The following is a 24,037-nucleotide window of genomic DNA, read 5'->3' on the forward strand; positions in this document are numbered from 1 at the left end:
ACATGCCTCCAATATACCCTCTCAGATTTATACTTTACAACTCCATTGATAGAACATGCTGAAACGCAGGGGAAAATGTGTTCGCTGCTGGTACTTAATGTATTTGAGCTGTCACAGTGGGGGCAAAGTTTCTTTCTTGTTGCTAACTACAACAATGACTAATAGACAAGTGTAGAGAAATGACAAAAATATCAGGAAAAAATTTCAACATATCATATTTCCCCCCTAAAGTCTGTCCACTTCATTTGTCTTCTGTTGGATCCACAGTTGTGAAACCCACCCCTCCAACAATCATCCGAATGACCCCAGGCAATGACCCCTTCGAAACACAGACAAAAGTCCTGCGTGAGTTCCCTGCAAACCTCAAACTGACTCAAACACCTATTCTGCATTAACCTCGTAGAGAGTTACTCCTGGTTCATGCTTCATGTACCTCAGAACTGGAAATTCCAGCTCTCCACATTCCCCGGTAAGAGAAGATATTGTGGTGAGCTTTAAGTCAATCTCTCACAAATGACTTGTTGACTTTCTCCATGTAACAGACGTAATTTATGATAGCATGCACATAAGTTATTTTACACCGAGACAATCCATGTTGACAGAAGTCATAATAGTGATAATAGCTCAGTTTAACACTAAGTTTAATCCATTCACTGACGCTTTTGGACACTTTGGATGTCGTGTGCATTCAACCATGAAGCATGAACCAGCCTTGAGGCTATGTTCACAGTCTTTGTGTTTTATGGAAGCAAGTGTTGCTATAACGACATTTCGTGTTGGTGTTTAAAAGCAGGTTATGTGATACTCACTTCATTTCCATCAAAAGAAAAAACGTTCCCTCAAAAATGTCAATGGGACGCACTGACACGAATCACACACCAGTCTTTCTTTGGGACTGTTGGAAAGCTTTACTGCATTTTTTTCCTACTTCTATTGCTTTCTCGGTCTGATTCTGGTCTGTAACGCCTGTCCTGTGTGTTCATTTCTGATTGTTAGAAAGTACTCCTTAAGAAATCCAGTACAGCCCCCTCTGTATGTCTTACTGACACCTGTCATTGGCTTTGATGTGAAAAAGTCAGAGGTAATTTAAAAACTTAAATAGTGTGAACATGGCCAAAGAAGCTTTATTTTTATATATATATATATATATATATATTTATATAAAATAATAATATATATGCACACATCCATCTATATATATATATATATATATATATATATATATATATATATATATGCATGTTTATATGATGCTGGTCCTCTCTGTGTTCCCTCCTTGAAGCAGAGACAGATGAATGTAGGCTAAGCCGGAACATTTGTGGTCATGGAGAGTGTGAGAACAGCCTGAACGGCCACATCTGTCACTGTCACCCTGGCTACCATCTCAACCCGCAGAGGAACATCTGTGAGGGTAAGAGTCCATGGTAGAGACGGTGGTTGAAGGCAGGTACAGGGATGGGAAAGTTCTGTATGTTTTATTGGCTCTTTCAAGCAAACTTTTCCTATCACAGACAGATATATAATTGATATGAAGGTTAAAAACTTATTTGGTTTAAAACAGCATTAAAAATATTAACTTTGGGATTAATCAGTCTCAGTGTTGGCTGTTTTCTGAACCAAAAAGGGATAAATGACAAATCTTTTCATGATAAATGAAATCTATTTCTAAGCTGTTTTTGATTTTTATCTGAACCAAACCTCATCCTTTTGATGTGTCTTTTGTGTCTTAGGAAATTATAACTAGAAAGATAATTACATCTATTATTGGCCCACAATAAAATGGATTATTTACAGTATCAGTTTTTTGGCTTCCACGATTAAATTAAAATTGATTGTGTGATATCAAAGCTTTTACTTTAGCTTTTAAGTGTCCACGCCACCGATTTTACACGTAGAATAAAAGGTGAAAGTAGATAAGTCATAAAAGACATTTCTGTTAAAACTGTGAACTTCATTGCAATCTGGTACTAAGTTACTCAAACAACTTTAATTTCAGGTCTCTGGTTACTCGTCACGCATGGTTACTTTTCACGAGGAGTACTACTCATTCTACCGAAACAGTTGCATAATGTTTTTTGTGGCTCTGAAGGGAGCTTTCCAAAGTTTGAGAAAATATTTTGGCTTGGGCATATAGACTAAACGTTTGTTACAGCAGGCCTGCATTACAAACTGTGGAATTTGAAAGATGTGGCCATTTACCAGTCAGGGAGGGTCTAATAAAAGATTCCGTCAAGTTGCATCATGGGAAACGTAGGATCCACAGTTTGAAGAGATTGACCTACACTAGAGACTAAAAGTCAGGATATCATGTCTTAAAATTTGTCTCTTTTAAGTTACCAAACTTTATGGAAATGCAGCACTAAACAGCTGGAGTACCCTTTTAAGAAGACACATTTCATTTAAAAACATTTTATTTTGATTTAAAGGTTTTCACATTTGATACATGTTTTATTGATGGGTTTATTAAAACAAAAGATGAAAGTAGATAAGTCATAAAAGCCATTTCTGTTAAAACTGTGAACTTCACTGCAATCTGGTACTAAGTTACTCAAACAACTTTAATTTGATGTCTCTGGTTACTCGTCACGCATGGTTACTTTTCACGAGGAGTACTACTCATTCTACCGAAACAGTTGCATAATGTTTTTTGTGGCTCTGAAGGGAGCTTTCCAAAGTTTGAGAAAATATTTTGGCTTGGGCATATAGACTAAACGTTTGTTACAGCAGGCCTGCATTACAAACTGTGGAATTTGAAAGATGTGGCCATTTACCAGTCAGGGAGGGTCTAATAAAAGATTCCGTCAAGTTGCATCATGGGAAACGTAGGATCCACAGTTTGAAGAGATTGACCTACACTAGAGACTAAAAGTCAGGATATCATGTCTTAAAATTTGTCTCTTTTAAGTTACCAAACTTTATGGAAATGCAGCACTAAACAGCTGGAGTACCCTTTTAAGAAGACACATTTCATTTAAAAACATTTTATTTTGATTTAAAGGTTTTCACATTTGATACATGTTTTATTGATGGGTTTATTAGAATAAAAGGTGAAAGTAGATAAGTCATAAAAGACATTTCTGTTAAAACTGTGAACTTCATTGCAATCTGGTACTAAGTTACTCAAACAACTTTAATTTCAGGTCTCTGGTTACTCGTCACGCATGGTTACTTTTCACGAGGAGTACTACTCATTCTACCGAAACAGTTGCATAATGTTTTTTGTGGCTCTGAAGGGAGCTTTCCAAAGTTTGAGAAAATATTTTGGCTTGGGCATAGAGACTAAACGTTTGTTACAGCAGGCCTGCATTACAAACTGTGGAATTTGAAAGATGTGGCCATTTACCAGTCAGGGAGGGTCTAATAAAAGATTCCGTCAAGTTGCATCATGGGAAACGTAGGATCCACAGTTTGAAGAGATTGACCTACACTAGAGACTAAAAGTCAGGATATCATGTCTTAAAATTTGTCTCTTTTAAGTTACCAAACTTTATGGAAATGCAGCACTAAACAGCTGGAGTACCCTTTTAAGAAGACACACATTTCATTTAAAAAACATTTTATTTTGATTTAAAGGTTTTCACATTTGATACATGTTTTATTGATGGGTTTATTAAAACAAAAGATGAAAGTAGATAAGTCATAAAAGCCATTTCTGTTAAAACTGTGAACTTCACTGCAATCTGGTACTAAGTTACTCAAACAACTTTAATTTGATGTCTCTGCTTCTAAAAATCCCCATGAAACTGAGCCAAAATTATAATTGCAGTTTTATTGATTATGCTTTTATACTTCTGTTGAGGTGAAGGTGTATGTGAATGGATCTGGTAGTAAGTAAGAGGTAGCTGATCTATTACATGACACATACACTGTTGCTAAGGGAAGGGTGTTCATCGATGAAAAACATTTCTAGGTATCAGAGCACGATGTCCACTGAGCTCTATGACCCTCTGTTGTCTGTCTGTAATATTCCACACTGTTTCTATCATATGTAGGTATTGTGCCTTTCTCAGTCTTCTCTCCTGTTGTCCAGATGATAATGAATGTGAGTCAGAGCCATGCGGCCACGGCAGAGGCCTTTGCGTCAACATTGAAGGAGGCTACAAATGCCTCTGTCGTCAGGGCTATAAACACATGGTGCAGCATGGGAGACTTAAATGCGTAGGTAAGCGTAGGAGTGAATTCCTTATTAAAATGTTTTTTCTACAAGTTATCAGATCCTGCATTGGCGTTCTACTTACTGTTTTGCAGATGTGAATGAGTGCTCTAAGCAAGACATCTGTGGTGTCGGAGGCCAGTGTGTGAACTTGCCCGGTTCTTATAAGTGTGATTGTAACAGCGGGTTTAGGAGCAAGTCACACCGTCATCCAGCCTGTGAAGGTATAAACATGCTGATTATTATGACATTATTATGCACAGGTTTTCCACTGACAAAACACTTATTATGTGTGTGCCTCTATAATATGCTTGTGTCTGTGCTCTGTATGTGTGTTTGTGAATACTTGTGCAAATCCAAAGGCGGGTATGTAAAACTTCTTCTCCTTCATTCCAGACATAAACGAGTGTTTGAATCCTGACACCTGTCCCAATGAGCAGTGTGAGAACACACCGGGCTCCTATGAGTGTGTTCCTTGCTTGCCTGGTCACGAGGCCCGCGCCGGCACCTGCTATGGTGAGTGTTACCCTGCCTTCTAGCAAAATTAATCGCTTATTAATTTATTGTTTTATCTCTTTTTCTGTCAGTGTGTTTCTGTGGGGCATTGCCATATTATTATCAGGCTAAAAAATCTAATTCAAGAAAAAGTTAACATAGTAGTAGGACAATAATGTGAAATATATTGGTATCAGTATCAACCAACCCATGGAAAACGCCATGGAAATTATGGAATAATTTCAGTATTGTGAATCTGAAAAATGTTATCCGACCTTGTTAAAACCTTCAAAACCGGTCAATAATATGCAGATGACATGGCGCTGCATCACTGTAATTTGTCTTCTTTTAATCCCTCCCCCATGTTTCACCAGACATTAATGAGTGTCAGAAGCCTGGCATCTGTCCTAATGGGCGCTGTGAGAACCTCCATGGTACTTACCGTTGCCTGTGCAACGAGGGCTTCCTTCCGTCTGCAGACAGCAGAGGGTGCAGTGGTAAGTAGTGCTTACCTGACCTTTACATGACAGTACCCTAGCCCAAGTTGCTTAAAATGCATTTGAGTGATTTGATGGCTGTTTGGTGCTGAATATGTAATGAGGAATCCTTAGTCATCAAAGAAGTTGTGTTTTGCAAATTCACACAGGTTGCTTTCTTTCTTTCCCTCAAACAGACATAGATGAGTGTGAGGATGTCAGGCTGTGTGCTTACGGCCTCTGCATTAACACAGAAGGCTCCTTCCAGTGCCAGTGCTATCCGGGATACCAACGCACACAGGAAGGCAGCCACTGTGAAGGCATGAATTATTCAACAAACCAATATGCAATTATTTAGCACCTTGAAAACAGTAGACATATTACTATCACTTGATAACTAATCAGTATATCTAAATATAGTGTGACTGTGTTCAGTTTAGTTTTGACCAGCTCATTAAAAAAATTCAAAAACCACTCAACATGTGCTTCAAATTCCTAGATTGTTTTCTATTCCCATCCCTTCAGATATCAATGAGTGTGAGAGGCCATCAAACTGTCAGAGGGGCCACTGTATCAACAGCATGGGCTCATACCACTGTGAGTGCCAAAAAGGGTACACGCTGGTCGGAGGCAGGAGATGCCAAGGTCAGTCTCTTCAAATCTTTAAGGTCAGACCTTTATCAGAAAACAGGCGGCTGTCTGTCATTTTTCCAGTAATTAGTAACTAACTCATATGCAGGAATTGGTATGTTTGTTTTATTTACAGTATCTTTATTCTTATCCTTAGCTTTAAGCTTTTAACATATTTACCTTTCATCTTTTCTCTTTTAAGAGATGATGTTACAGTTAAAGGCTGAGAAAATTGGGCACACATTGTCTTTGGTCTTCTTTACAAAGTTCTGCAATAAATTTCATAAAATCAGGGCTGTGTTTAAAGTCACTCTGTCATTCACTCATTCATTATTTCCTACATGATAAACACTCAATCATTACTGACAGGTGTAATCTGGACAGCTCTCAAGGAGAGAGAATTATGGGATTTTAAGTAAAAAGTAGTGTACATGTGATGGACACTACATTGGCCAATATTTTAAATTTCTGGACAAATAAATCATTGACCAAGTTTTTTCTTACTGTACTGTGAATATAAGGAAATTTGTTAAAAAAAAGAACGATATCTATTTGTTTGCAACTCAGATGGTGTTTGGATTCAAACAAATACTTAGAGCAGCCTGTGTGATTTCCCTTTCAGACATAGACGAATGTGCTGCAGACAGAAGTCTCTGCCAGCCCTACGGCTCTTGTGAGAACAAACCGGGCTTGTACGTGTGTGTCTGCAATCACGGTTATGTCCTCTCAGAGGACAAACACAGCTGTGAGGGTAAGCCTGCTCTGATTCTCTTCTGCTTTACTGTAGACCCACATTCATCCCAGAGCTTTGAACAGGCCTGCACATTTGAAGCCTGTCTCTCCCAAACCCAGAACATTTCAGTTCAAACCAAAACCAAAACTAAAGGCCTTAAAACCAAACAATTATACTCATTAGTCATAAATGACCAGATCCTATATCTCGTATGAACCAAGTCATACATTTTAAAACAGTAAAGTAAGGACAGCCTGGCAAATCCTTTTTAGGTCTAGTCCATTTACTGGATTTGTACACCAAATCCCCTGTTCCCCTAACATTCATCATGTTTGCTCCTGCAGCAGTTCGAGTGCTGACAGATGAGAAGAAGGAGTGCTACCTGAACCTCGATGACACTGTGTTCTGTGACAGCGTCCTGGCCACTAATGTCACCAAGCAGGAGTGCTGCTGCTCCATTGGAGTGGGCTGGGGAGACCACTGTGAGATCTATCCCTGTCCTGTCTCCCAATCAGGTACATTTACATTGTGCTTTGCACAAAGGAAAGTCACCTCACATTCAAGCCATAAATGGGTTAGAGATAGTTCTGTGGCTCAGTGTGTTGAATATATGGTGTGTTAAAGGGGTTGGATGATAATGATTGTAGCTTATAAGCTTGCAAGTGCTTTGTGCTAACACCATTATAGGGAATTCAGTTTATTTTAGGTTCACCAGTGCTAAATCCATGCATTTGGGTAAAAGATTAACCCAACATTATTGTGGTCATATACTGTATCTATATCTTATGTACCGTTTAAACTACAAGTTAAACTCTTCCTGGTCTTCTTTACCCAGCCGAGTTCCACTTCCTGTGTCCAAACGGGCAAGGTCTCTACTATGAAGAAGGACTCCAATACAGCCTGCCTGCCTACCATGGTACATATTATGTAATTCGGGTGACCATAGTAACACATACCAGGGCTAAACAGTGTTAAAATATTCTTGTATTTGCACCAAAACATCCATTCTGTGTTAACATTCAAATCAACACAGTTGCACCTGAATTAAATACTGTACCTTTGTACTTCTCCTTATCCGAATACTGTATGTTATCAGTTCCTAATGTTTACTATTGTAGTCACTCCTGAGATTGTGTCGATTGAGTCGAACGACACTTCTTATATTAACCCCTGCAGCCTCATCAGCTGTTAATCTGTTACTAAGAACAGATTATTCCTTCCACATCTGCAGATATCGACGAATGTTCTTTGTTTGCTGATGAAATCTGCAAGAAGGGTCGCTGTGAGAACACACTGCCGGGCTACGAGTGCTACTGTCAACAGGGCTTCTACTATGACAGCAACCTTCTTGAGTGCATTGGTGAGTGATCAGATACTCAGCATAAAATGGCCCTGCAAACATTTCTCACAAAAAATGCTGTAAAAGCTCCTTATGGTTGCATGTTCTTCCTCAGATGTGAACGAATGCCACGACGAGTCTCTGTGTACTAATGGTCGGTGCGTCAACACCGAAGGGTCCTTTTACTGCAACTGTAAGCGGCCCTGGACTCCAAACTCCAACAAGAAGAAGTGTGTGATGGCAACAGTAGCAGGTGAGTAAACTAGTATCTTCTCCCATTTATCTAGCTAATGGAGGAATTATCTTGAACACTGCGTTGCCCTTTTCGTTGTACAGATGTGAATGAGTGTGAGGACCCAGCCAATTGTAAGAATGGGCATTGTGTGGACACTCCAGGGTCGTACTACTGCATCTGCTCCCCGCCCTGGACGCTAGCAACCGACCGTAATAGCTGTGTTACTCCTGAGGAACAGGCTGGTGAGTGCAGAAACTCTGCAGTGGGTGGTGGTGGGCAACTCCAGGTTATTCTGGAAAAAGCAAAACAAAGTAATCATAGTGTAGACTGTCTTCACTTGTTGGAGGCAGTATATCTGAGAAAAAAATGATTTTAGTGCCAAAGAAGTGCAGGAATCTACTGACCTTTTTGCAGATATTCCATATTGAATAGACAGATGAAACATTATATCCATAATGTTTTATAATCACAATTAAAGATGTTAACAAATTATGTGAGCATGCTGAATCGATTCCTATATTACATACACTAAGTGTTTTCATCACATTTTAAGTGGCTGAAGAGGGTTTTGTAATCTTATTTTATCACTTTGAGTCTGTAACTGACATTGTACCCTACAGAGGAACAACCTTCAAAATACCTCATGTATTTTTACAAACAGTGACTGCAGGATGATGATGTTGGAATAAGTGTTATGGTCATCCTGACCTTAACCACACAAGCTGCACAAAGTAAAAATAATTAAATGAATTAATACATTTCTGTGCTATTTAAGGTAAATCAGTTGAGAAACCTGCATTTTAAAGTCTAAGTCACAGATAGTAAAAGGACAAACAAACATAAAATATACAGATTATAGACTATCATCTGATGTGTTGTTTGTTTATGCACTTCAGTCCTCATCTTTGTTTTAGCTTTAATAAACATACAGGGAGTGGCTCAGGCTTTATCGAGGCTCACATATCCTATTAGGTAATATAAATAATAAGTGAGTAATTGCTTTTGTAATTTACTTTCATTACTGCCTGAATTGCTCGTGCATTGGTTGTGAAAATTGAGAAAAATATTTAATTTGTAAAGGAGAAATCTATGTTAACATTCACAAATGGCCCCTGATTGAAAGTGGCTACTTTTTTCCAAATTACATATCAAGGGTTTTGTGAGGGTGATTCCTAATGCTTCAGGCAATTTATTTACAACCAGAGTGGTACTTGAGGCTGAGTGCAACTAACTTCTACACAGAGCGTTGGCTCTAGCTCTGTAGCTAAACTTCTCAATAGGACGGGTTTCTCCCCTTGTGAATGGTACAGGATGAGAGCATGGAGATACCGGCCGCACAGCTGGGATCCTCCTGGTGGATGAGACAGTTGCCTCATGCCACTGCATGTTGTTGAGAGGAAAAATGACTGTAGTTTTTTTTTTCCATATACATTAGTGAAAACTTTTATACTTATGTTGGTAATCACTGGCTGGGATACCTTACAGGTACGCGATGTTGGAACAAAGTAGTGGTAGTAGTTGTAGTTGTTTAATAAAAATTGGAGCCAGTGTTCTGGTTGTAAGTATGAAAAGAGAACTGGGTCCGTCGGCTGGTTACCACGTGATGCTGAGGTGCATCAAATACCAGACGGGCCAGGTTTACCCAATCATTGAGTCAGGGTTGAGAAGTCTGTGTTGAACTTGGAATGAACATTTTCCACATCGTGACCGGAGGTTGGAGACATGCACTTAAATTGCACCCTGTTTAAAGAAAGGAAGGCTGCAGCCACAGTACTTGCAGAAGCAAATATGGTGCTGCAGTAGTATTGAGAGGCTATGAAGAATGACTGTCAGGTGGCCATGCTATGACAATGTTCCCAGGGGTATTTTGTAGGAAGTGCTGTGTGGTGCACTTGTTCCCTTCTCCCCTCTATAACTTGTTGTTCAACAAGTGTCTCCTTGTCAACTCTTTTGTTTGTCATAGTTATGGACACAGCTGCGCCAAGGTCTGGAAAGCATCTGGTTTGGTCACTGTGAGGTACCTTTGCTGTTATTTGCAGATGATTTTGACCTTTTAGTCCATGACCTCCAATGTTTACTGTAGCAGTTTGCAGCTGAGTGTGGCACAGATGGGACAAAGATGAGTACCTCAAGGTTCTCTCCCACAAAAGGGAGGATCCAGGTGACGGGGGAGCGACAGCTCAAACTGGAGAAGTTAAGGATCTTGACAGTGACCACTGGATAGGGACATTAGCTGTTTTAATGCAGATATTCTAGCTGGCTGAGATGTTAAACACAGAAGAGTAAACTGCAAAGAGTTGATAAATATTACTTTTGAGCCTCACCTACATCCACAAGATAGGGACTCAAGTTTGGATTCCAGCAGTCAAAATGGGATTTCACCATAGTGTGGCTGCAATTCAGATGGACCTCCATAAACTGCTACATCTTGGCATTGAAAGGAGCCACTCGAAGTGGTCCAAGCACTTGAATATCTGAAATGGAAAAGCTGTCTCTCATCTGACCTGTTAGTGCGGGATAATTCCTGGGTTCCTGGGCAAGTATGGATGCCTCTAGTCTCCCTGTTACCACAGCAACCATGACATGGATAAATGACGGGAAAATTGATGGGTGGATGGACACTGATAAGCCTAAAACCAACTTACTTTGGCACATGCTTTGGCCATTAACCTGTTAATTTGAGAAAGACTGGTGGTGATAAATGTGCACTTATCACAAAGCTCAAACTGGATTACAAGTTTAGAGGACTGAATGAACGTGAATATGACTTGTCGTGTACTGGCCTAGACCTCTGACTTGATTTGGAGGAGTTGGACACATAGAAAGAGTTGGAAAACCCCATAGATCTTTATTCCAGATTTTGGTTTATGCAATCTCCAAGAAAAAACAGAAAACCAAGAACAAGGCTATGAAGTAAATAACAGAAACATAGAACAGCAAAGCTGAGCCAATGTCCCATATCAGTCTATTGAAATTCACCCTGCCACACAGATCTAATCCTTAGCCAAGAATCCACCAACTGTTTTATGTTACAGCCCACACCAGCCTATGGAACATTATCATTCATTTTCTCTGCAAACTGCCTGCAAACATCTTGACAGATAAAGATTCCTCAGTTGATGTGTTGCTACACAAGCTTTCTGTTTTACCCTGCAGCCTTTTTGCACGTGGCGCAGTGTGGTTGCATGTTAACTAGAGACTTACTGCAGTACAATGCATGACTAAAGTTCAGTTTCTCATTAGTATTACAGGTGAATGAAATAAGTTGCATGCAACATTTATGGTAGAAGCCTAAACATAAAGCAAATGGGATATAAAGGTGATGGACACAGTAACAGTAACCACTGTATATTATTATCCAAGCATATACAATATCAATGCAATAAATTCTGCATCTGAAGCTTAAAGTTTTCAGGGTTTTATTGAAATTGTGTCAGTGTGGTGTTAATTCAACTTTGTTCTACCTATTAAGGCTTACTCATATACATATAGAATGTAGAGCAAAAACACCACAGGATACAACCTCAAGAATTACCACCTCTCTGATACAGTCTCAGCCAAAACTGAACACTGTAAACTTCACAAAGGGAGTGTTTATTTCAGGACAATTGTACTGAACTGAATTAAATTGCACAGGCGCTCTTGTTAATGTGTCCACCACCTGTCAAGAAGAGTTGGCCCCAAGCAGATGTTCATACTGTAACCAGTGTCTGTGGTGCCCTTTGCAGATGTGAATGAGTGCCAGGACCCCTCCTACTGTAAGAATGGGAGGTGTGAGAACACGCCCGGCTCCTTTCACTGTTTTTGTGACCCTCCCCTCACCTTCAGTGCAGCGCTGAAACAGTGCGTCTATGACGGTGGGTAAAATCAGCGTCAGCTCATCTGAGCCTGACCGATCAAAATGAGTTTTGGCTTACCTTGACATCTGCCACTCATGTTCCGCTTTTGAATTCCTCCCAATTTGTGTCCCATCTGGCCTGTAGCGGCTTTGTGTTATACCATTTCCCCTCTTACCCACTTTATACAGTCAGTCTCCCATTCTTGGAGAGATATCACTTTGTGTAGTTATTAAAAATACATATAGAATGTACGAATTTATGCACACAAATCAACATCAGAGTATGTTCAATGTGAGAAAAAGTGATTAATTTTAGCATTTTTTCTTCATGTTTTGTTTTTTCAAAACCAATTTGTGTTTGTCTTATGTAGATTATAAAACTGATTTGTTCTGGTAGAGAAAAGACAGAAACAGCATTTGCTCATTTAGTAGAGAATAGCCTGAGCCCACTAGTGATAATTTTGCGTGTAAGATATATGATTCAAAATACTTTAATGTTTTCAGTGACAGTGGACTGCCATTTTTACAGGGTAATGTCATGAATATGGCTGATTTTAATATCTGAAATTAACACTACAGGACTGTTAAACTATTACACAATGTAACCAGCAGACAAAAAATGACACTGTACGCTAATATACGCTATCTTCACAAACAAGGAAGCACAATGATCCACTGAGCTGTACATCTTCATCATGAATGCAACACATGCAGCCAACCTGTCACTTCATATAATTGTTATCAGGTTGCCAGACATACTGTATTAATACACACATATACTTTACATACATAAACTATACAATGAAATCTTATGAACATGACATGACTTAAAGTATGACAGCATTGTAAAACTGGTTCTCATTCGTATATATGGCATTGTTTTTATACGAGATTAGTAACTTTATCATTTGTCTGTACATTCTAATAGTTTTAAACATGAACTTAAACTATTAAAGCATATTAGCCTCCATGTGCCATGGCCAGATATGCGTACTGTACAAACAATGTATGGGTTTAGTTCTTTTACTGTATCATACTTCCAGAGGGAAAATACTGTATGACACAACAAGCTGCAAAAGTGTTATGGCTACTGTAAGCTATACAGCTACCTAATGTATTATGGGGTGGACTAATTTCTGCACATTGGCTGCTGCATACCTGGATAGGCTCCTGACCTCTGTTAACTCCAACCGAAACAAGCATACACAGATAATAAATGGGTGGGTACAGTTCATGTACTTACTGGTACTTGCCATTTCTGATTCATCGATAATTTTGTGGTGGTTTTCATAACCTCTACAAGAAACAGCTCTTGAGATATGTTAACATGTGGCCAACATCCATCATGTCACAAGCAGTGTGAAGTGGTGATTTTCCTCCAAGCCAAGTACCGTATATGTGTCAAGGTTTTATTATTATATATATCAGAGTTTCCAGTTTCACATGCTGTATACACCTGAAATGACATTTATCTTTAAAGTTACAAATTTACATACAGTATAATTTTTGTGTGTGGACTTTCTCCACAGGCTTGCATAACACTGTTTTACTTAGAAAACATGATATTAATCTTAGAACTCAGGACTGGCTGCATTTAGCTTCCTGTATTTAAACTATGTACTGTAATGCAAATGGAAAGAACTTCATGTGAATTTGATAGTGTCTGAATCCTTATATTTCACCTTTAATTGTTCGACTACCGCTAACATTTCATATCTTTTTTTATCCTCCTTTTTTTTTTTTTACTAAGATCGCACTGCAGCCCACAAGGACGTGTGTTTCTTGCAGGTTGACGAGGGCTTGATCTGCAGCGAGCCGAGAAACGGCATGGTGGTGACTTACTCAGAGTGCTGCTGTCACTACGGTCGTGGCTGGGGGCCCGAGTGTAACACCTGTCCATCCAGAAACTCCGGTGAGCGAACTGGGGACCCGAATGGCCCGCTCAACTTTGACTGCCGACCACCAGTTTTCCTGTCTTTTGAGCTAAAAACACGTTTTTTCCTTGTGTTCAGAGATGTTCAGTCGTCTTTGTGAGATGCACCTGGAGACTGAGTCTGATGGGGAGCAGGATTTCCTGGCAGCTTTTGCCAACTACAACCCAGGTAGAACCGTACGCCATCTTCGTTGTTAAAATACAATCATATGTCAGACATTTTCCCCAGGACAAACCTTATTTACTTATCTGTTTCTGTCCCACATTTTTCTCTTTTCCCCTGCCTGTTTTTCATAAAAGGTGACAGCTCAGAGGAGGATTCAGATGAATGTAGCTGTGCAAATGGCCGCTGTGTCCGCTCCTATCTGGGCACCATGTGTGAATGTAACACAGGCTTTAGGCTCGACTACTCCCGCACCCGCTGTATAGGTTTGTACTCGCTACTTTCACACAAATACTTCTTTTTTTCATGAATGACTTCTTGCATTTCAAGGAATATACACACAGACTAATATGTCTATGTATCAACTTCGGATTTAGCACTGTTGAGCAATATTTAATTTCCTGTTTTACAACGTGCACTCACTGATGCGTGCTTGTCTTTATTTTTTTCAGACATTGATGAGTGTGCAGAACCAGGAGTTCGTGTCAGTCCGTGCAAGAATGCTCGCTGTGTGAACACTGCTGGCTCATACAAGTGCTTCTGCAAACACGGCTTTGTGGCCACACGCAGGCCAAACATATGCATCCGTCGCAGAACTCGGTAACCTCTATGTGTCACTCTGTTTCCCTGTCTGAAGTATGCAACACAGACAAATACAATACTGACACATGCTGTACATACACTTCCGTCTCACGGTACAAACATGGGACTGTGTGTATGCAGTGAACCTAAAAACATGCTCTCATCTGGAGCCAAATCATAGGAATGGCTCATATGATAGAACAAAACATATCATTGTCAGCTCCACTCTCACTCCCCATTTCACATTTAAAGAAATAATCAATACAGACAAGGAATATGTTTGTTTGTTAAACATTTTTGTAATTATTGTTTTTTTAAACTATTTTATGTTAAGTTTAAATTGTGCATTTTTATGATTTTTTTCATCTGTTGATCTCCCTGTTGCATTGATCTTTCATCTCTTACTTTGAATGTCTGATCTCAAGCCACCTCCTGCTTTAATAAGGGAATATGTTTCAAAGATCTATCTGATTTTCTAGTTGTCTACTTCTGACCATTTAATTTAAAATGGGCTTTTAAATGTTATTATATTCCCCTTGACATTCCCACAAGTCCATATTCTTTGATGTTTAATTCTAAATTGACGTCCACTGAGTTGTATTTTCTAAATGCACACTGTTGATTTTGTGTTATTGTACAGTTTATCTGGCGGATTAACAGTTTCTGTAAGAATGGTCCCTGGCCTAGCCCTGTTTATTTGTTGATGTTGTTGTTGATATGAAAAACCTGAAGTTTTTGTATAATTGGACATGTGCATCTAAGTGGACTTTAAGCTAGAAAAAAAAAGGTCATGAACTTAGCAATAAATATAGTGGGAATATTCGCTTTTTCCAAAAAATCAAGAAAGCTTGACATCTATTGTCATAATTGCTGCATCAAAATATTTAGAAAACCAAAGACACTGTTCAAATTAGAAGAATTTAATTAAAAGAAATGATGTCAACCTGTCATGTATTTGTTTTTCTTGTGTTTTGGAATATTATGTCTTGTTCACACATACAGTGGCTTCAGAAAGTACTCAGTCAGCGAGGGGACCAAGAACCCAGCGGTCACTCTAACAGAGCTTCAGAAGTCCTCTGCAAAGATGAGAGAACCTGCCGGACAACCATTTCAGCTGCCCTCCATCAATCAGGCCTTTATGGTAAAGTGGCTGGACAGAAACCACTTTGCTACCAAAGGGGCCTCTACAAAGTAGTGAGTTAAGGGTCTGAATATGTTTGTAAATGGGAGATTTCAATTTTTTTATTTTTAATAAATTTGGAAAAGTTTCTAAAAACATGTTTCACTTTGTAATTATGGGTAACTGAGTGTTGATGGATGGACAAATATGGCAATTTTATCCATATAAAGTTAAATCTACAACACAATAAAAGTGTGCAAAACGTGAAAGGGCCAGAATACTTCCTGAAGCCACTATTTGAAGACATCCGATATAAACAGAAAACAGATCAGGCATAAACATTCAGTGAAGCACAGAGCTCTCTTACAGTCAGGTTCAGAAGTATCACGGGCAGTACTGTGGATGATTTAGTGTTGCCTTTCAAGCATAAAAGAAAGCAAATGAATGTAATGTATGGCAGTTTCCACAGATATTACTTCTGTGAACAATTCATAACCTTTTTTTATCCAGTTTTGGTTGTTAGCATGCTGTTGTAATAGGACATTTGTATTTTTGAAAGTCAGTGTTCTTTTGCTACTTTGCAGACATCCTATAGCATTGCATGAGTATTTTAAACTAGCTATTCTGCAGCCTAAATAATCATTTTGTTTTTATGTTAGGATTCAGTTATCCCCATAAACAGAAAGCTTTCAAGTACTAAAAGGGGAAGGAAATTTGCTGCTCTTTCCGTGCCATAAATCCCGTCTTCCCGCAGATGTTGTGCTACTGATGACAGACAAACAAGTCCCTGTGGGGTATGCTAATATACTGTAGATACCATAGGGAAAGATTACCATTAATTAACTTAAGTTGCTGAAGAAAGCTGAAGTTCTCTCTAATGGCCCTTAAAAAAACCCATTTGAGTTTGTTTTGATCATAATCTATATCCCTAGCCTTTTAAAACCTTTTTCATTCCATTTTACTACACTGGGAATATCTCCACATATCAATGATCCTTTTCTTTATTTGATAATTTGACATGCTTTTATCTCTTCACTGCTACATTTTGGAATTTATTTTCCCTAACCAAAAAATTCAGGCCATAAATTAACACTTTACTTTATGGATCTGTGATGTGCTAATAGATATATAAAAGGGACAGTATTCAATTGGTGAACTTCCAATTAATTAGGAAGTGTAACCCAGTCAGTTTTTAGTCATTGAAGCAGTTAAGCAAACATGAAAAAAGTGAAATATGACTTAAAAATGTCAACATCTGTTGAGAATTGCATTATCAATAATAAATTAATGATTATTATTATTAAAGGACTGCTCAAATAACGTCAATTGAGCAGTCCTTTACCCAGCTCTGATCAAAAGGACAATGAAATCAATAACAAAAAATAAAATGAAGCAGCTGTAGTTAAACATGTTTTCTTACTTTCTATGTAGGCTTGTGGTTTTCTTGTAAAGTAAGCCTGTCAGTGCTTATGTTCCTCTGCTTGCTGCTCCAGTGCAAGTTGACTGATGTTGACAAAGGAACTCAAAGGGAAGCTCAGTGTAGTCTTTTGGCATCGTGATGTGTGGAGGAGTGAAGGGTGGATGTTTTCAGAACCTCAGAAATCTGTCTCATTTTTAATGGTTTTTCCTTGTTCAGATGTGGAGTGTGATTTCAGTCTGGCTTTATCCGACAAGTACAACAGTTACAAAACAAAAGCAACTTCTCAATAGGGGTTGTTTCACTAGCAAAATGCTCATGGAGTGGTGAATGTGGGAGAGTAGACCACAAATACCATAGATGACACCACCTACTTGAAGAACAGCATCATCTTGTGGCTTCTTTGTGTTACTGTAGCAACTCTCCGTAACCCAGGGAACACAAGCTAGTGTACAGCCTTGAGGAGGTTACAGTAGAATCCAGTTTTCCAAAGTTATCAGATATTTCACACTAGAGGAACAAGACAGGCTTGGTTTGAATACTAGAGCAGAGTCTGGTTAGTAAAGCAGAGTAGGCACCATGTTCATTAAGATGGTGTTGTTAATGCCAGTGAATCGTGCTGGGGCTTAGTAACTGGTCCTGTCTGTGTTAGAGGACACCATGAAAAGGCCCACATCATCCAGTTCTTCCATGAGCACTCTGTAAGGACTAGGCGAGTGCCCACATGGGGACACAAATGAGCAGAGGTCACAGCATAGAGCACATACAAGCACTTTTAGACAACACATCATGTCACCCAGGTTACATTGTTTACCACAAGTGAAGAATGGATTGGTGGTGGTTGAGTGTCTCTCTAACTTCCAATCAGAGTCAAATTTTGTATCAAATAAATTCTATACACTGTATAGGAATTGTTGTAACATGATGAAGTGTGAAATGTTAAACTATGCATCTGTGATGTCCCTCGGTGAAATAAAAACACTTTTTTTGTAGAAATACAGTTTATTTATTTACTCTCAAAAATCATGTGACGATATAACTCTCCTGCTCATTTACAATGTATCTTTCCTTGTTACCATGAATTACATTTGCTTAAATTTGCTCTCTGTCAAATGCAGTGTTGCTTTACTGGCATTAAAATAAACCTGATTTCATACAATTCCCCCTCAGTGGAAATTAAACAGTATTGGCTTTGATTTGCAGGCTGATTGTGATTTTAGTTTGATTTTGAATAAATGTTATTTAATATTTACTGAAATTGTGCTGACAAACCTGTTTATTAAAGGCTGGGTAATCCAAGTTATTCTTGTCTGATTTATTGTATGAAACGTTTGATCCCTGCGGCGAGACATGACATGATTAAAACATTCAGTCATCATCATCAGTTGAACATAACAATGGACTTGCTCGATGCTTGATGATCAGAATTCTGAGCGATGAAAGGAGTTTGGTAAATGAAAATTTCAGGGTTAGTTAATCACATTTAGCAGACATTTGACAAAACTTTTACTGTATAGAGACCTCATAATGACTATGAACACCAGGTTTAAACGAGGATAATTTATATTTTGGAAGAGAATTAATAACTTGTTGCAAAAAGAAACTACTGTTAGGCCCTCGTTTTTGAGACCATGGGTAATTTCCACTCAAAACAGAAGTAAACCCATTACTTTTTAGGATATATTAGGATATGTACGCATTTTCCGCAACTCAATTTAGACTGACTAATGTGTTAATAAACCTAACAAGATATTCACAGAACAGACATTATTTTATTTGAAAGCATATATACCCATTCCGTATCAATAGTATTAAAATACATGTTGCAAATTGAGGTCAATTAGAGTCTATTTCCCGCCAAGGTAACTTTTATAGACTAGCAGAGATGTGTACTGCAGCATACTGCAAATACTGTTTCAAAGGACAAAGAGTGAATTAATCAAAGCAAGTTGTTATCAGGCCATCCAGCAGATCACCCACTGTTGTTTTCTTGCTTTATCTTAAACTTATAGAATAGTTTAAATAAATATGAACAAATATTATAGATAAATATATTAAATCAATAGTTCCTCCTTTATTCCCAACACAGAACACATCATATTAATGTAAACTCTGATAAAGCATTCAGATTAGCAGGACAATTATTAGGCCTGTTACTATAAAATAAAAGCTTATACAGATTACGACTTTTTAAGCAGGTTATACAAGTTTGAAAGTACATTTGCTAAAGAAATTTTCATTTTCATCAGATATTTTCTGACTTACAGCGGTATAATTGTAATATACAGTCTGTAATTAAAATCTGCTGTTTTGCACATTCAGTATATAGCAGTGTGATTCGGTGACAAAAAGAGAAGGACAGTGTCAATTTCCATTCATATTACACCAGCAGCATACTGATATTTGACCAGCAACATAAGAACTGCTCCGACATTTACTTTTACTGTAACAATTCATGTTTTAGTGCAAATACTTCTAGACATTTGTTTGTGTATGCTCTAATTTGATACTTTTACTTTTGATGGGGTTTTATCGGATTGTGGTGATGGTAATTTCAATGTAACGAGATGAGGATGTTTGCAACAGATGCGGCAGAAGTTTAAAAGTTGCGTCTGCTTTTCAGTTCTACACTTGGAGTGCTGTCCTGTTACCAAACCCCAACCAGGTCAGCGTGCCAAAGCTGATACTTAGAAAGGTACCAGTACCAGCCCTCTTCAGCAGCTCCTACCCAGGCTTCACACCCAGGTTCCCCCCCGACATACCTCCTGGCTCCACCTCAAGCTCTTCCCCAAGCTCCTCCTCTACTTCATCCTCTAGTTCATCCAATGCTCCCTCCTCTTCCCCCCCCCCTCCCCCCCCAGCCCCCCTCCTCCCCCCCCCCCCCCAGTGCCCAGACAGTGAACTCTGGACTTGTGTGATGCTCGATGATCAGATCGAGAGTGATGATCAGAAGACAGAGACCATCTTTGCTGATGGCCAGAAAGAGCCCAACCACCAAGCTTGCCCCAATCCCCCCCATAAGAGAAATCAAAACATCCAACACCGGACTGATAAGGGACTGAGAACAAAGTGAAGTGAAAAGACTGAAAAGGAAGATAAGAGAGAAAGAAAGAAAGAATAGCAGCAGCAGAGAGAAGAAGAGAGGCAGCGCAGCACAGCGGGTTAGGCCTAGGGAAGAAGTTTTTTAACAATTAATTTGACATTATGGGTTTTTTTGTGTTGTGATGTGATGTGCTGTGCTGCTCCTCTCTGTAAGAAAAGAAAGGAAATGTCATCCCATGTCCGTTAATTTGTCCATCGCACCCACCCCCACCAACAACAGGAGTCAACAGTGACAAGAAGGACAACAGCAGTGTGATAGTGATACACCCTGCACCCATTGTCAGTCCTGTCACCAGACAGGAAAAGGAAACAAAGGCCAAACATTAAAAACAAAATTAATCCTCTACATGTAGCCCATCATAGTGGAACCAGGGAAAAGTACATTCAATAAGTAATAGAGTCATCTTGACATAATTATTTTACTGTGCAGCAGAACTGACCAGCGGCACAGCTGGAATATTAAAAGGTGAGTTTGATAGTTAGAGAACAATTTTTGCTTTTATCGTTTATGATCTTGGCTGTGTGAAAGAAATGTTGCATAAGATTCTATTTGGATGACTACAGGACCTATGATGAGAAGAAGACCACAGTAGGAGACACAAGATGGTGGACAGCGGAGGTGAAATAAAGACGAGGGAACAGACCCATGACAAGGGAGGAGATGGGGAAACGTTGTGCCAAGAGTGAAGAGAAAAAACAGACCCCTCTAGATGAGACCAGAAATCAGTTAACGCAGGCCCAGGAGAAAACAAGAGAAAACACATGATGAACAGCCCAAGGATGATAAAAGGATTTTAAATAAGCAACATCTTTATAATAGACAAGGAATAGCATGTTAACTCACTTCTAAAGCTAAATGTAAAGTATTGTCTTTCGTTATGTTGTGGGTAATGTGTACTGTTACAATGGATAATGAAACGGAATAAAATACTGCACAGATACTTTAAATTTAGATAAGATTAAAAAGACCCCAGATTAGCCCAAAAATGAGAACAAGATGAGAACTAACCCCAGGATGCAAAGAGAGATTTAAGCAAGAGAGATGAATCAAACAAAGATTTAATACTGACATGGAAGAGCAAGATGACGCACAATGGTAATCCAATTCTGTGTCATTATTTTGGGGGCAATACGTACAAAATAAAGTATAACCAAAAGAAGTGAAATGGCTTTAGAGATAGCCCACTGTATGAATTTTCTCTAGTACTGTCTTAATCAAAGACAGGTTTATCTGTTCATCTTTGTTTTCTTCATTTAGGACCGATAGTGGGTTTTCTTTTAAGAACAGAAAAAAACTTGACGATCCCAAGGATGACAAAAGAGATGAGTTACCGTGCCAGCGTGAGAAACAATGGACAGGTTGACTCCAAAACTTCAAATGATAAAAAAAAAATACCCCCAGAGGAGTGACAGGAATGACCCAGGATGAGAAACAAGATTTAACAAGGATGCAAACAGAGATGATGGACAGCAACAGATAACCAAGGGTAACTTCAAGGAGTTGTAATACTGTACATACTCTATGTTTATTTAAGTAAGCATGTAGTACTGCTGTCAGTGGTACTGCTGTCTTAAAAAAGAATTCTTTATTTCAGATTCAATGAAAGGATTATCTTTATTTTGGTTTTCTTCCACTCAGTTTTGTCTTTAGGAGACTCCAAGACGCCAAATCATAAAAAAAACCCCAAATAAACCAAAGATTAGAGCAAAGATGAGCAAAATCCCAAAGATGAAAATGAGATGAGGGAAGCAGCGGGTCCATAATGAATGTGGAAGAACACTGGGATGCATATTGGTATATAAACTGATTTATGTTTCATTATTTTGTGAGTAATGTGGAAAGTGTAAACACTAATCTTAAAATGGCCTTTAGACAATGTAGGCTTAGATAAGTATATAGTGATGTTGAAAAATGTCAAGAAATTGCAGATAATTTATCTCAAAATCAATAAAAGGTATATTTGAATGTTTTTGTGTTCTCATTGTTAGCTGGTGACATGTCTTGTCCTTTCTCTTCAGGTTTAACTGGTCTGGCCTCATTGCGCAGTCCTATATTAAAATGATTATCATTGTCCCTCTGTCTCCTCCTTGGCCTCCGCAGCAGCAGGGTAAAAATGTATCTAAGCCACAGAGAAGACGTTCTTATCCAGAGAAGTTTTCCAACTTGATGATTATCCTGCCAAAGGCGAAATCCAAACTACATGGAGAGGAGCAGTTGAGAGAGGCAGGAGTCCAGCCATGTAGACATGAAGGCCACAGTTTGCTTTCCAACAAGTACGTGGAAGGTGCAGGTCAAGTTTATGTTTTTTTCATTTTAAGAACTTTTCCTATTACCTTTGCCAAGATTGTTTAAGTCAAAAACACATTACACTACACAGGTTCATGTTATGTTTTTGCAGTAGACGCCAACCTAAAAGATGCATAGCAGACTGTTTATATGTCATTTCAAGCTGAGTTCAGCCAAATTGTATGATACCCTGATACAGATATAAATGTCAGACTGCACCATCTCTGTGTGTATTTGTCCACTTAACCCTTGTAATGTTTGTTTCCGTGCAAACAGAGGACCTGACACTCCTTTGAAAGAGGCTGAGGACAAGTTGGCAGAGAACACACAGGGCACTCCCACTGACGTAGTGGCGCATTTACACAATATTTGGCACGATCAGACACTGTATAAAGGGTTCTTCAAATAAAAAAGTCAAAACGTGAAAAATCTTCTGAGTTTAAATTTTTAATATTTTTCTATGGGGGAGAAGTTAAGTAACCCTTAAAAAGAGGCTCGTCAAAAACATTGGGTTTACTCAAAAATATTTAACAGTGTGATATCCTTACTCAGTATTGTTTAAGTTATTTGGATGATGTATTACTTTTCAAAGACTTTGTCCCATTTTACGGCAGCTCACAGTCAAATCATTTTGAACTTATAATCATTAAATCGGTCATTTAACTTAAAGTGATGAGTTGACTCGATGTGCAACTTTGGGGTAAAATTCTCCAGAAAATTGACTATTTTTCTAATTTGGAGTTGAATGATGAAGACTCAATATGTGTCTTTATTGTGTCTCACATGAGCCAAATAGATTTCTCTACGATTAATGTCAATATCAAAACAAAGCAAACTATGATGAAGACAAAACCCTTTGAACCACTCACTGCACTCTTTCTATACACTGTTAAGTCATTGTTGTGTAATCGGTCAACTCTGGTCCGGCATGGTTTGAAAGTAGCTACGAACAACATTGCAAAAGTTGTAACAATTAGACAGTTAAGTTCCGGAGAGATCATACTTGACACTGCCTTGCTAGTGACAAATTAAAAAAGATTATAAATCCTCACAGAAAATTTAATATATTTGAGTTTTCGACAGCTCAACATGATGATAATAATCCATACAAAATACTGGGCTGCATGTAATGAAATTGGAAATGAACACCATGGTTTGATTACTTTTTTAAGGAAAACTGAAGGAAAGTTACAGATGCAGTTGTTGCTTTTTAAATAAAGATAAAACTTTAATCTAACACATCTGTCTCATACCCAAAGAACTTTAACATAGTTGTCCTTGATTGACTTAGATAAAAAAGCCACATTTCTATGCAAATAAATGATTCAAAAACACTCGGGTGTGTTTGTCGTGAGTTAAAAGACAGTCCTAACACCACGCTACTAAACCAAATATAAATGTCCTCCTCCACCGCTATTCTTACTCCAGTTCCACACAGATTAATACAGTTAGGATTGACATTAATGAAGGATCAACAAATTATCCCTAAACTCAGTTTAATCAGTAAAGGAGAAGATGTATATGCCAGCCTACA

General features: G+C 38.5%; 1 protein-coding gene across 3 annotated transcripts in view; it reads left to right on the forward strand.

Moving 5' to 3' along the window:
- ltbp3 (latent transforming growth factor beta binding protein 3) overlaps window positions 1-18,404 on the forward strand; it is a 38,801-nt gene extending 20,397 nt beyond the window's left edge. Inside the window, exons 11-30 of one of the 3 annotated variants that reach the window (XM_040150181.1) lie at window positions 268-345; window positions 1,283-1,411; window positions 4,031-4,162; window positions 4,249-4,377; window positions 4,550-4,669; window positions 5,023-5,145; window positions 5,322-5,444; window positions 5,650-5,769; window positions 6,377-6,505; window positions 6,832-7,002; window positions 7,323-7,403; window positions 7,719-7,847; window positions 7,942-8,079; window positions 8,163-8,303; window positions 11,790-11,918; window positions 13,650-13,811; window positions 13,912-14,001; window positions 14,133-14,261; window positions 14,448-14,595; window positions 15,580-18,404. In XM_040150181.1, the coding sequence (XP_040006115.1) occupies window positions 268-345; window positions 1,283-1,411; window positions 4,031-4,162; window positions 4,249-4,377; window positions 4,550-4,669; window positions 5,023-5,145; window positions 5,322-5,444; window positions 5,650-5,769; window positions 6,377-6,505; window positions 6,832-7,002; window positions 7,323-7,403; window positions 7,719-7,847; window positions 7,942-8,079; window positions 8,163-8,303; window positions 11,790-11,918; window positions 13,650-13,811; window positions 13,912-14,001; window positions 14,133-14,261; window positions 14,448-14,595; window positions 15,580-15,772 (2,594 nt within the window). In that variant the 3' untranslated portion in view covers window positions 15,773-18,404. The remainder of the gene's footprint in view (window positions 1-267; window positions 346-1,282; window positions 1,412-4,030; window positions 4,163-4,248; window positions 4,378-4,549; window positions 4,670-5,022; window positions 5,146-5,321; window positions 5,445-5,649; window positions 5,770-6,376; window positions 6,506-6,831; window positions 7,003-7,322; window positions 7,404-7,718; window positions 7,848-7,941; window positions 8,080-8,162; window positions 8,304-11,789; window positions 11,919-13,649; window positions 13,812-13,911; window positions 14,002-14,132; window positions 14,262-14,447; window positions 14,596-15,579) is intronic. The other 2 variants (XM_040150182.1, XM_040150183.1) reach the window with 2 other exon arrangements.
- The last annotated feature ends 5,633 nt before the right edge of the window (window positions 18,405-24,037 follow it).

The sequence above is a fragment of the Xiphias gladius genome, chromosome 17 (genome assembly GCF_016859285.1).
Source record: "Xiphias gladius isolate SHS-SW01 ecotype Sanya breed wild chromosome 17, ASM1685928v1, whole genome shotgun sequence".
Classification (NCBI taxonomy): domain Eukaryota; kingdom Metazoa; phylum Chordata; class Actinopteri; order Istiophoriformes; family Xiphiidae; genus Xiphias; species Xiphias gladius.